The following is a 13,273-nucleotide window of genomic DNA, read 5'->3' as shown; positions in this document are numbered from 1 at the left end:
ACCACTCACTCGGTTAATCTTGATGTTTGAAAGCAGTGCTCTGCACCACAGCACAGAACTTTTGAGACAGATTGTTACAACCCTTTGCTCAACAGAGAATTTCAGTCTTGGGAAAGCTGCACACTCAAAAACAGAGGTCCCAGTGTGACCCTCCAAAGGCTACCAATTTCTGTTAACCCTCCAGTTCACCTCATACACTCTCTAAAAAGGTACATTTCTAACCTTGTGGAGACGAATCGTGTAATTTTGACGCAACAAATGCATCACTGAGGGGACACTTCTCAAAAATCTATGCATACAGAACTGTTTTCCGGCACCGCCATTTCTGAGTGTGACTTTTTACACTGAAAAGCTGTAGCTTTTGAAAGGAATGCATATGACTTGGCTAATTTGGGCTCTCCAAGCCTCTAAACGTGACAAGGTATTTGGAAGAGCTCCCATAACGGTATGAAAAAGAATCGATCAAAACCTTGTTCAGTGTCCTTACTGACGAGTAGTGAGTAGAAATACAGATTAAAAAAAAAAATTTTTTTGTTACTTAACACCTGCTGATACCAATTTTTTACTAATTTGATTTTCTAAGAATTACATTTGACAGAAAAAAATACATAAAAATCAACTTGTCTTTATTTGATATTTCTATTAATATATTATTATATTACTTGGTTACTTCCAAATTCCACAAGGTGAATGGATTCTTTTCATAACTAAACGATAAATTCATTCATACATAAAGTGCTCTCCCACTGGAAAGAGGTACAAATGAATTCCAGTAAAAAATGAGTTGTTGTACTTCCAGCTGTGTGAATATCTTTTACTGACGGAACAAACGCAGTTGAATGCAGCATCCTTTGAAGGATTGGCTCTGCCTGCCACTCTTAGCTCCCTCAAACCGGGCAGACTCATTGGGGTGATGGAGTTTTGTTTCCTTAGGTTTGTCATCTGGGACCTTGTAGTACTGTGGTAAAGCCATCCTCCACTTCAAAAGTCATCGTAAAGCTCGCCACTTTGTTGTACGATAAACACACCCTGGGCATTACAGTAGAGCATGGAGAACCTGATTTGTGTTCACATTTTGACTGAATAAATGTGATGATTGAATATTTAAATACCTGAATGAAACATATTAATAATATTAAAGTAATTACTGAAATAATTTCTCATGTCAGACAAGACCAATCCATTCAGATTTAGCATTTCAAAGTTCAATCCCATAGACATTTTTCACTAATATTAGTGGTAGTATTTGTGTGGTAATACTACACTACCAAGGGGTGACACCCAGGAAAGTTTCTGCCAATCTGATGTAGAGTTTCAATGTAAAAGTCCTTCACAAACAATACATGAACTCCATGTTGTTCTCAGGTGGAAAAACATCAGTAAAGATGGAGAACTTCCTTTTCATGTCGATCTTCGTTGTTGAAGATTTTCAGCCAGCCGGGTCATAAACTCTCTTAAGTGCTGTTTCGTATTTAACTGGACTATTTCTGTTTTTTGAAGATGTTTCCCCTCTCATCCAAGAGGCTTCTTCAGTTCTTAGTCTCTGCTGTGGAGGTTGCAGCTTTTTAAGACTGAGGGAGAGAGAGCTTCTAACATGTGAGTCCTCTTAGTCATTAAGGTCAGGAGGAGTTGGAGTTGCAGGCTCAACTGGTCAGGTGGTTCATTAGTGGGTCATAGACCCAACCACTATCTATCTGAGTCGTGAGGGCCAAGTGGATTCAAGTGTGAATGGGCGTTCAGTTTCCTTGGAAGGGGGCTTTGGACCCTACTGTAGGTGGAGGACAGTGAATGACAGAGGCCACCTCCTCTGTTCAGAGATGACCGTTCCAGGTTTACGTTGATCGCTCTGCTGTCCACTTAAGTCCTGAAGGAGAAGGGACTTTGACGATGACATACACATCTCGGCTAGAGAAGACAGATGTTTGAAAGAGAAGTTAAGGAAGCTGTCTACGTCAACTTGATTGTCAGTTGTGAGCTTGACCCCATCCAGCAGGGATAGCTGTGCCGTGTTACCCATCACGTCAGTCCTCCACACAGCTGCAGTTTCCAGCTGCCCACCAGCTTCGTTAGCGTCTTTGGTTCTGCTGATTTGGTCTTCATCTCTTGATTTGAGTTTCTATCACGTGCATGTAGTGTACATGTTTATATTGTGACCTCTTCAGGTCTGTTTTTGCGATAGGGAGCCTGCGCTTGGTGTTTTTATTTTGAAAATTGACTGAATATACTATGCCAGTCATGGAGATTTCCCGTCAGGCTCAATCTACTCTGTACAGATTGATGCGCCATCCATCAAAAATAGACTTGGCGCTATTCCTAGCAAAGCAGCGTGCCGTGGCAAGTGACAGGTTAGGAACTGGAAACACATGACACTGACCGGCTTAACAGTCAGGAGGTCCCGTTGAAAACCGTCTGATTCAGCTCCTTGGCCGAGTCATTGGAGCATCCCTACTGATAAGCAGAAAAACAGATTGAAAACTTTTCCTTTAAACCTTTTATTTAAGAGCATTGAGAGGCACATGCATGGAAGTCTAGACCTTCTTAATAACAGTGCCTGTTTTGGGGTTAGATTCACCCCTGAAGTGTCTCACTGACCAGTGTGTCATTTCACTTCACCTTGTCTGAACAGGTCTGAGGCTGAACGTGCTGGTGTTGATGTCAGCTGCGTCTGTAATCCACCTGTCACCTGTGTGGGACTTCTCACAGCTAGAGGAGTCCAGCATGTCGCTCTGCCGTGCTCCCTACTGCGGTTAACTGGACAGTGACCCAGTATTTGACCAAAGATTTCTAAAGATCATTTTAAAATTCCAGATATCCCCAAACAGAGAGAGGAGACTCTAGATCCACCCTAGCTTGACTCTCAAACAGACAAAAACAAGTAGATGATAACAGCTGAATTATTGACACTGTGAGATAAAGAAGCAGCAGCATGATTAGGCAGAGTTTGGCTGCCATGGAATCTAAATTTAGACTCTGTTGCTGCGTTCCTGTAAATGTGCGTGGGTGCTGAACAAAGGCTCTGAAAAAGAGGTAACAATACAACCTGAAACGGTCGCAACAGAAGAGAAATGGATGAAAGCACCTGTCATCACACGGAATCCAGCATCACAAAACACTATAGCATTTTCAGTGTGGGATTAATATTTTCTTACACAGAAAGTGCTTCCTTTCAGTCTGAGGACAGGCTTATGTTTGGTGCTGGGGATTTACTTGCGTTAGTGTATTGGTACTGTACATGAGAGAAATACTCCCTCTGTGTGAGGTGATGGGTTTTCGAGGACACCCTCATGTGGAATAACATTGACTTTTTAGTCTTTTCCTTTTTTTTCCCCCCTGCAAATAGAAGTGAAATATTTCAACTTTTCCTGCCTTCAAGCCAAATACCAGTTGTACGAGCACGTCAGTGAGTTCCCCTCTCCACTCACACGGTCTCTCTTTCTGCAAAGGAACGAGTTGGAGCGTCAGTTTCTGGAGCTGCTGCAGTTCAACATAAACGTGCCGTCCAGTGTCTATGCCAAGTATTACTTTGACCTGCGTTCCCTGGCTGAGGCAAACAACCTCAGCTTTCCCTTGGAGCCTCTCAGCAGGGACAAGGCCCAGAAATTAGAGGTGAGACTGAACACAGAGTGGAGACAGATTTTTTTTTTTTTTGAATTCATTTTGGAGTTAACTCACATATATTTATATAGATAAATCTTACAATGTCTCCCGGTTGCATTATCAAATTCCTGCCAAATTTACGGTGAGCTGATGAACCAATTAGAATTTAGTTTCCTACTTTGAAGTGGCTCAGTTAATATTTCTGCTGTCAGGAAACCCAAACGACAGTCTGCTGTGGGAAGGACCAGCTGTAGAGGCATGTAGCAGTGCAATTAGCTTCACTGCCTCCACATCTGGCTCCCCCCCTTGCTCCTGTGCCGTACTGCTGTTTGCATTTGAATGGATTCCAGCAGCAGTCATGATGCTGGTGTTCACCAGTGCTCCATTGATTACTACTCTGTGGAGTCTGACAAAAGTAAACATTCTCATAGCACATGTTCCGTTTGTCTCAACAGAAGCAGCAGGGTTGTAACTGATATTATTTAAACGGCTGTAGTTTAGTCTTTATTCTCCAGTTATTTGTTCAACTAATTTCCATCCCAATTTGCTCTCACACAGAGCAAGTGATTTGTGTATTGTGAGTATTTTCTTGTAGGACAGAGGAAGGAAAGTCTTCAACAATGACTGTTTCTGATCTTGAACCCTTTGAAACATTTGACTTTTTTTTTTTTAAGTTGGCAAAGTGATGCCACATTTTTTAGTGCCAGAAAATGTCCAATGAGTTCTTTTTTAACAGCTCCTGGTGGTCCATTGAATAAACCGTGCACAACAGACTTCGATTTAGATTTCCCGATGTGCGTGCACGATCCAGATCCCACCACGTCCTATCCACTATCCTGTCTTAACAAAACTGGGACGCTGATTGATTCAACTGGGACTAATAGCTGTGTGACAGAAAAAGAAAATCAGCAGCAACACAATCGAGTTACATGCGGCAGACTGTGAAAACACTGTAAATAATTGAAAGCGTCTCATTCATAGTGATTTTAAAAAGAATTCATCAAAATGACTCCCTCCCCAGTGTGAGCCACAATTGTGCCGTTTCCTTATTGGTGCCGTGAAAAATGAGCAAAAACAACACCCAGACTCTACTTGAGGATCGCCTTGCAGAAAGATGCGTACTGAGAGAAATGTCATCTTTCAAACAGCTGTTTAAAGGGTAGGCCTCACCACCTCTTTGTGTTTTTTACTTTCAGGCGATCTCACGGTTATGTGATGACAAATACAAGGACTTGAGGAAACTAGCAAAGAAGCGATCAGTGAGCGCAGACAACCTGACGGTGGTGCGATGGTGTCCAGCCATCATTTCCTAACGCTGGCTGCCGCCAGCCGCAAGGAGCGAAGGAATAACAGTGGGCCTGTCAGGCACTCTGTACTCCTGCCTGGAAAGTAAGCAGCCCAGGTGGGCAGCAGTCCTGCAGACCTTTGAGTCTGTCTGCCTGATAAAGCAGGAAAACAAACACTATCTGGCACTTCTACAAGTGGAATTTGCACCCTCTTTTGTTGTACATAAAGGAAGTCCTACTGACTGCAATGTACTTGAACCAAATGGAGCTGAACCAAACTGAAATGTCTGAGTGCAATTTTGGCAGAATGAAGGCCTTGATTGCTGAAGAGAGGAGCCTCGTGGAAATGCAACTGGCAAAATGAGAGCCGTTCAAACTGAGTAAAGGAAACTGATTCCAGTCAGGACAACACGTGACAGCCGGAACAGAGTTACAATATCCCCTCAGACGCTCACCTGGCTTGCTTGCATGGTTGATTGAAGGAGCCCGTGTACATTCCTCTCACTTTAGTCTCCTGGCTCAAACAACTTGTCGACTGAAGAATTTTTATTTTTGTTTTTCATGTTTTTGGGCACACCGAAATTGAATCGCTCAATTCCTTAAAAGTATTCAGTGTTTTGTTTTTATTTTTTTTTGTGCATTCCTGTCAGCATTAATTTCTGCCACCAGATCCAAGCAAATACATGTACATTCTACTCGACACGTCAGATAACATATCATCAACCCGTCTTGATAAGATATTCTGCTGAGTATCAATTTAGATTAGTTATACACCTGACAGAGCACATCAGCGTTTGACGCAAGGTCACTCATGCAGGACTTGGGAATTAAAGTTGGGAACTTTCAACGTTCACTCATACAACTCAGCTGTTTTCAGTCCGCTTCAGTTGTTCACTTTAAGCAATATTCATGCACTGCTTCGTTGTTGTAATCAGGTCAAAGGAAGCCTTCATACTGAAACTAGAAGATAAAGGTCCACTCCTCTCAGTCGGACATACTGTAGAGCTTCTGTCGGGCTTTACTCACTGCCATTGTCCTGACCTGCGGTGCCTGTAATAAGCTAGTTTAACAATTCTCCCTCCCCAATGGAGGGACAGAACAAATAACTCAAGTATTTTTTCCCCACAGCGTTTTGTACGGTTCTTCCTGCCTACCAAGTAACAGCACAAGTGGAATATCGACATTTAGATGCCACTATAAGCATGACTCTTCAGGGTAGCTTTTTTTGTCCTCCTTCAGAAGATCTACACGAATGAAAATGTGATTATTCAAACACTGCAAACAAAAAGAGAAGATTGTATACATTTTGCTAAAACATCTCTGTATAGTGTATGTACAGTGCCAGTGTGCAGCATCTGTAGACTGAGGTTGTACTGTAAAAAAAAAAAACAACAAAAAAAGAAATATAAAGATGTTGGATTATTTATCTTGGATCCATTTCTACTGTACATGAGGTGAATGGGACACATCTTTGATTCCTTGTTCCGATGACAAATCACTTAAAGAAACAAAGTATTAAGATTTCAATGGGAGACACCACTTCATTTCTATTCTGTCCGTTTTCTTGTTACAAAGTTTGCGCACGACAGAGAAGTCCAAGGTTTTTGTGTTTCCTACGATATACAATACGAATCAGGCTTCATTTTGTTTTTATTGTGAAAACCACTCGGTGGAAATACTGTTCATATTTTTTTATTCATGTAAACAAAGAAGCTTGTTTCTTATGAGCCCTAGAATTGACAAAAAAAAAAATGTGATCATGTGGGTGAAAGATTTATTTCTTTTTTAAATAATGTGGGATTAAAAAAAAAACATTTTTAAACTTTAAGTTGTAAAAAAAAAAGAAACCCAGTTATGCTTTACCTCTAATAGTTTGAGAAAATAAATCAAATATGATTTTATTTTATTCTTCTATTTATATTTCACATGCTATTTATTCTGACTCCTTCACGTTTCTCTGCACTATTTCGTGCTTTGTCTTTGTAACATTTCTTTTTCATCACACTTCCATTTTCCCTCCTACAGCACCTCTGTGTAGCGTTAGTTGTTTTGTTAGCGTTAGCTCACCAGAAAAACTTCTGTTGCTGTTCGAGTGCAGCAAGGCCGTGTCAGCGAGCAGGTCGTATATGATTAATGCACACTTGATGTAATTTTATGACATAAGCATGGCAAGGCTTGTGTGCTTGGTCTGTTTCTATAGCGAATGAACCAAGCGGCTACACATTCCTCTCTGTGGATGTTCGGCACAGATCTGCACCAAGGACTGTTCTGGACATGTTCGTCTCATTATTGAATAAATAACTGGAAATGTGGGAAGTGGAAAATGAAAACAAAAAAGAAAGTTAAGAAACATAAATAAGCTCATGAAGGATAAATCCATTCATTGTCCTCCGCTTATCCTGTTAAGGGTCATGGGGGGGGGGGTGGAGCCTATCCCAGCAGCCTTCAGGTGAGAGGCGGGGTTCACCCTGGACAGGTCACCAGTCCATCACAGGACCAACACATAGAGACAGACAACCATTCACACTCACAGTCACACCTACGGTCAATTTAGAGTATCAATCAGCCTCGTCCCCTCTTGATGTCTTTGGACTGTGGGAGGAAGCTGGAGTACCAGAGAGAACCCACACAGGAACAGGGAGAACATGCAGACTCCACACAGAAAGATCCTGTGCTGGAGCCGGGACTGGAACCCAGAACCTTCTTGCTGTGAGGGGACAGTGCTGACCACTGCACCACCGTGCCGCCGAAGAAGAAAAATAACAGAGTGAACTCCATTGGTTCTGTGGGAGAGTTATTTGGTTTCCTTTCACTGTAAAACTCAATGGTTTTTCCTTTGTCACCCCCTCCCTCAGAAGTGGAAGTTTTTCTAGATTTCACACTTTTTGGGGACTACTAATGTGTCAAATTCTGCTTTTAATGTTGGGAGTCATACATTTTTGTATTGTTATTTTTGCTTGACAGTTAACTGGGCTGGTATTTTCCCCTTCTTCATCGCTGAGTAGACATGCAGCTGTCTTAATATCAAGACGTAACAAAATAGTCTTTTTTTTAAATGCATTTATCTTCATAACACACAGAAAACACAATCCAATTATGTCAATTTATCCTCCCTCACCACAGAGAACTGTTGTTTCCACCTGATTCTTTTTTTTTCTTTCTTTTTTTGTTAATTATTGGTGACGCTACTAGAGAATCGGTAAGTCGGGTCCGTGACATTTCCAACTCTGACAAGCAGGTGTGGGAAGGGACAGAACTGTACCAAAGTCATGGAAAATGAAGGATGATCATGTTGGATCTGTTGCTTGGACCAGCCCTCTTGCACAGGAAGGGAAGGTGTGTAGATTCAGAGAGAGAGAGTGAGAGAGTGAGAGAGAGGGAAGTGCTGTGTTTCATGGTGCTTTGAACGAATGGGAAATTAAGTACAAAATGTGTCTGCTTTTGTAAATTCAATCTGTTAGAAATGTTTTGAAGATTGTACTATATCCTATTTATTGTATGTACATGCGCGTATCGCCCAGTCTGTTTGATGGCCGACAATATAAGCATTTTGATGCTTATGTGTGGTCAACTGGTGAAGCCTAAGGCGAAAAATGACACACACAACAGCTGCGGTGAATTCTGTCCACCGTCCTGCTGTCACCACACCGACGGCAAAGACCCGTGGTGTCCTGTCGGCTGGTTGCCACAGCGAGTGTTTGTGTGTGCGTGTCATCACTTTGTGCACTGAACTCTACCTCTTCATAGAGTTTTTCTTTCTCTCTGGATTTGTCTAATATGGCTTTGATCATGAGGATTTCTTACGTCAACGTCCGTCAACAGCTAGCTGTCCTCTTCGCTCTCATTCGTTGATGCTCCCGCCATGTTGTACTGCATTCTGCGGTTCTCAATGTAAATGCCATTATTTTCTTTTCAGTCAGTGGGTCATTTGCTCCTGTTCTCAATTTGCCAAACTAAGATCTCTATGTTCTCTCTCTTTTTTCTTTGTATGTTCTCAACTATGATTTTGCTCCCGGTTCTTCTTTTCTGAAACAATGTTTTAAAAAACAAACAAACAAACAAACAAAAAAAAACCTCTGCAAGAATTAAACTTTAAACCATTGCAATAAAACCAGAGTACGTTTTCTTTGTCAATTTAACTGATTTTTTTTTTTAAGTGGAAGTTGTAAATCAATACATGGGCTTGACACATTTATTGCCCTACAATTAATGTTGGTAATTATTTATTCATGATACCAGGGACTCCCTGTAGTTGCAGTCCGATCTCGAAACATCAGGGAGGAAGAGGAAACGTTAGAAAACGAGTGTAACATCCAAACATATTTTCAGAAGTACTTTCTACATGAGAGCTGCCCTATAGTAGTTCGGCATGTATGTACAACCGATATCGCTCGGCAGGCTTTCTATTCCTAGCCAGAACACTTTAAATGGCTTAGAGCAAGTGGTAATACAGAGATTACATTCTGTTCTATTGTCACTGAGGGACACATTTAATCCCCCACATTAGCATTCTAATTGCTCCTGGGGTAATTATCGCTCTACAAGTCACTTCAATGTGATGGGGAGTTGCCGTGAGCTTCAGTGACAGCAATTGCCAGATATCTTGGTAGGGACAATCGCTGCCAAACAAATTCACCTTTGAATCAAAAATCTCTTCAAGCTTTTCTAGGTTTGTACTTTTTTTTTCTCTCTCCCCCCCCCCCCCCCCCATTAAACTTAATTTTCCCATAAAAGGCCCTTGACTGCGTGTAGCCTGCAGAATTTCCTGCAGCCCGAGGGCAAAAGTAGGCAACTGACGAAGAATCTCATTGCGCTTTTGCAAGATTTCACTTCCTCATCGTCGCATCTAAAATTTGATAAATATTCCTGCACATTAACCCCAAAAAAAAAACAGAACAACAACAACAAAAAAATCCCCTCCGGATGCAGTATTACATAAAACACACTCACCTCAAAATCCCTCTGATGGCAAAAAAAAACAGGTAGATGGCTCTATTTTTAGATTTGTAGTTTTGTCTGACAGAGCAGAACATCTTTGGAACGTTTCAGTGAGGAAAGCAAGGAGCGAGTCTGCACACGCCATTTGTAACTGGCTCGGCACACGTCAGCACGCGAAATTCTAAATGTGCTTTTGCTAATAATTCGGCATCTTTTAGTCCCTTTTTATGATTGTTCTCACTGACAGGCTTCGAGGCTTGGCAGGCCTGCTGTGCAATTCCAAAATGTAGCTGTGTTCGACCTGATTAGGGTTCCGATCAGAGAAAAAAAGAAAAACATCTAAATAAAGGACAGACATTTGACGCGTAACTTGTTTGTTCGAGTCCCTCCCACAGCTCATGGGGAAACAGGAAACAGCTGCGGGATCAGGTGGAGACTGAGGCGACAGTCTTTTAATCCCAAAGCTGACGCTGTAGTCAAGGTTGAGGTGGAGGAAGGTGAAATTAAGAAGACAGTTTTAAAGCTGTTTCATGCCAGCGGGCTACATTCTAAGCATAGTAATCCATGGGGTGAAGGGCACATATTGCTCTCTGAATATAACATGCAGAGATACTTCATGGGGAAAAAAAAAAATTTGAGCATTTCTTGTGGCTTCCAAGCGAGTTGGTGGAATTCTTTTAAAATCGCAAACAGTTGTTTTTTTGTTTTTGTTTTTTTTTAAATCGCCGGCTTTATCGTTGGTAACCTCTAAAACCTTTATGCTAAGCTACGTGGCCGGCGTGTGAGTTTTCGTAGTAGATTTCAAACAAAGAAATACACGCGCGCGCAAAGACACAGCAGTTGAACTGTCGAGGAGTTCTCATAACATCTGTCAATTAAATGTGGATTTACTTTCACGTTCTGTCTATTTAGCTGCACAAAATTTGGCCCGCAGGCAGAACGTTATCGTACATAAAGAATAATCAAACTAACGGACTTAAAAAAACGTTCTAAATGTAGGCCTTAAATCGTTGTTTATGCTGTTGTCTTTGTGAGAAGTAGAAATGCCCGTTAAATATGTGGGCTATCTAATGAGTCACATTTTGTCCGTGTGCGTTGGAGAGGATCTAACCTCTGCGACATGAAATCATATTCTGGGACAGATTAGCACGCTAGAGAACCGGAATTTTGATATTCCGTGGTTTGATTCGAATTGAAAACTCTGAATAAGAGATGATGAGAGGCTTCCTTTTTTTTAATGAGCTACCCAATCTTCAAAGGTTGTGATGATTTATCAAAAGTTGCTACAGGGGGGAAAGATTGCAATTTGGTCTCGCTGGGTGCTTGGATTTAGAACAAATATGTTGGGAGGCTTGCCGTTCTCCCGTAAAGACAGCTAGCAACACCAAAATATCTTTGCAATGCCAGGACAGCGACGTGCCTCTGGAAGTGTGTTAAGAATAGACCCACAATGGGGCTTGCTCCTGTCTTCTGTTGTCTGAGGACGAACAGTTGTCTGCAGGGGACAGAGGGGGAGGTAAGACGGGAGTGTTGACATGATTTTCCACACAGAGATTTGGGTGATTTGAATGGATCAGGTCCACATGCTCCTCTTGAACGCTGACTGATGCGTCACACTTCTGTCTGGGATGACCTGAAGATTTTTGTGCCGTTGTGGGACTTGAGAAAGAAACTAGAAAGGGATAGGGATAGAAAGAGGATAAGAAGAAGAGGTGCTGTCGTTTAGAACAGCCCCGCTAATTAGAGGATTGGATGATATCGGAGGCCTTTAAGCACAGCAAGCATGGTGGGATTAAATGCTTTGGAAGTCATCTTTATCTCTGTCAGTCACAGCATCACCTTGATGGGTGAGTTGACTTCTAAACACATCAAAACATTTCAAACAGACGTTTTTCCGAGTGTCTCGGGTTGTTCGCTCAGCGCTTTTTTAATCCTGCTGTGATTCTATTTCAGGAAAGGTGTGGCTTATTGTGATGATCCTCCTCCGCTTCCTGATTCTCCTATTTGCTGGTTATCCTCTCTACCAGGATGAGCAGGACAGATTTGTGTGCAACACCATTCAACCGGGATGCGCCAACGTGTGTTACGATCTCTTTTCACCCGTCTCTCTTTTCCGCTTTTGGCTGGTGCAGCTTATCACCTTAAGTCTCCCCTATGTTGTCTTCATTGTCTATGTGGTCCATAAAGTTTCAAACAGCCTGACTGTAGACCTGAATGCCACAGATCCCAGGAAAGTTACGCAGCTTTGTGACAACCGGGAAGAACTGTTCAGCAAGAGATTTGTGAAAAAGTCGTCTCTCGGAGCTGAGAGGCGGTTTGCCCGGTGCTTCACGGGAGCCTACATGCTGCATCTGATGGTGAGGACGTTGCTGGAGGCGGGGTTTGGGGCAGCTCACTACTACCTGTTTGGTTTCTACATCCCCAGGAGGTTCCTGTGCCAGCATCCTCCTTGCACGACCCAGGTAGACTGCTACATCTCCAGGCCCACTGAGAAGACTGTGATGCTCAACTTCATGCTAGGTGTGGCCGCTCTGTCCTTTTTCCTCAATGTGCTGGACATAATTTGTACCATCAAGTGCTCAGTGAGGCAGAAGAGCAAGAGAAAGATGATGGTGGAGAACACATATGAGGAGGAGCAGGGTTTCCACGCTTCTGGGAGGATAGAGCGAAATAATTCCCTGACTCGACAACATCTAGAAGCAGAAGCTGGTCACTCTGGAAGTTTCCGGAAGAGAAGAGGCAGTAAGGGCTCTTGTGGCGGGGGGGCACCATGTCTGGAGCACACCTCTCTCCCTCAGTCCCCAGCATCTCTGGGCTGCAACACCAATGGAAACAACGGCCACTCGGTTTCTCAAGAAGAAGCTCCAGGAATGGACGGGAGTGAGGTGGCTCTCTGTCCCCCAGAGCACTCGGGAACACCCAGAGCCATTCGTGTTAGTAAACGCAGCCGACTGAAGCCGCCACCTCCGCCCAGACGGGACCTTCAGTGTCATTCTGCAGGGTCAGCGGGGCCCATCGGTGACAATTCCACAGTAATCTGTGCCAAGAGGGTGGGGCAGTACCCGCTGGTTCAGCTGGTTAGTGGTTCAGAGCTACAGACCAATGACGAAGGGCAGGAAAAAAGATCGGAGTGGGTGTGACTTGAGGGAGTGTTTTTATTTGTTGGTTATTTGGAAACATAATGGATTTGAGAGCAATGCATGATAAATATGATGTATGATAAGTAATGCAGCTCACGCTGTAGCGGTCTCTCTACCTCATTACGTGGAGATAATGGTGACGTACATCCACCAGATACCTAGGAATCAGACGAAGGGGGCATTCATAGAGGAAACTCGCTTCCTTTGAAAAGAAATTGTCAGGAAAGAAAGAGCCATAAGTCTCCTTGGGCCAATGTCAGCCTTGAGAAAATCTAAAAGTGCAGCCCACCTGTTTCTTCCATTGTTGGCTTT

General features: G+C 42.8%; 2 protein-coding genes across 3 annotated transcripts in view; both read left to right on the top strand.

Annotated features, from left to right (window-relative positions):
* The window catches only part of ccny (cyclin Y), a 45,625-nt gene extending 36,637 nt beyond the window's left edge, over positions 1 to 8,988 (top strand). For both annotated transcript variants that reach the window (XM_086192156.1, XM_086192157.1), the window contains 2 exons: positions 3,444 to 3,606; positions 4,794 to 8,988. In XM_086192156.1, coding sequence (XP_086048282.1) covers positions 3,444 to 3,606; positions 4,794 to 4,910 — 280 coding nt within the window. In that variant the 3' untranslated portion in view covers positions 4,911 to 8,988. The remainder of the gene's footprint in view (positions 1 to 3,443; positions 3,607 to 4,793) is intronic.
* Positions 8,989 to 11,474: 2,486 nt separating this feature from the next.
* gjd4 (gap junction protein delta 4) lies at positions 11,475 to 13,024 on the top strand. The gene is made up of 2 exons (XM_086192155.1): positions 11,475 to 11,668; positions 11,775 to 13,024. Exons 1-2 carry the CDS (start codon positions 11,605 to 11,607, stop codon positions 12,959 to 12,961), a joined length of 1,251 nt encoding a protein of 416 aa, XP_086048281.1. The 5' UTR covers positions 11,475 to 11,604; the 3' UTR covers positions 12,962 to 13,024.
* Positions 13,025 to 13,273: the final 249 nt, after the last annotated feature.

This window comes from Aulostomus chinensis, chromosome 21, assembly GCF_037954235.1.
Source record: "Aulostomus chinensis isolate RoL2024-O1b breed Wild chromosome 21, RoL_Achi_v1.0, whole genome shotgun sequence".
NCBI classification, from domain to species: Eukaryota; Metazoa; Chordata; class Actinopteri; order Syngnathiformes; family Aulostomidae; genus Aulostomus; species Aulostomus chinensis.
Note: the sequence above shows the minus strand (reverse complement) of the source record. Positions and strands in the feature narration are given on the sequence as shown.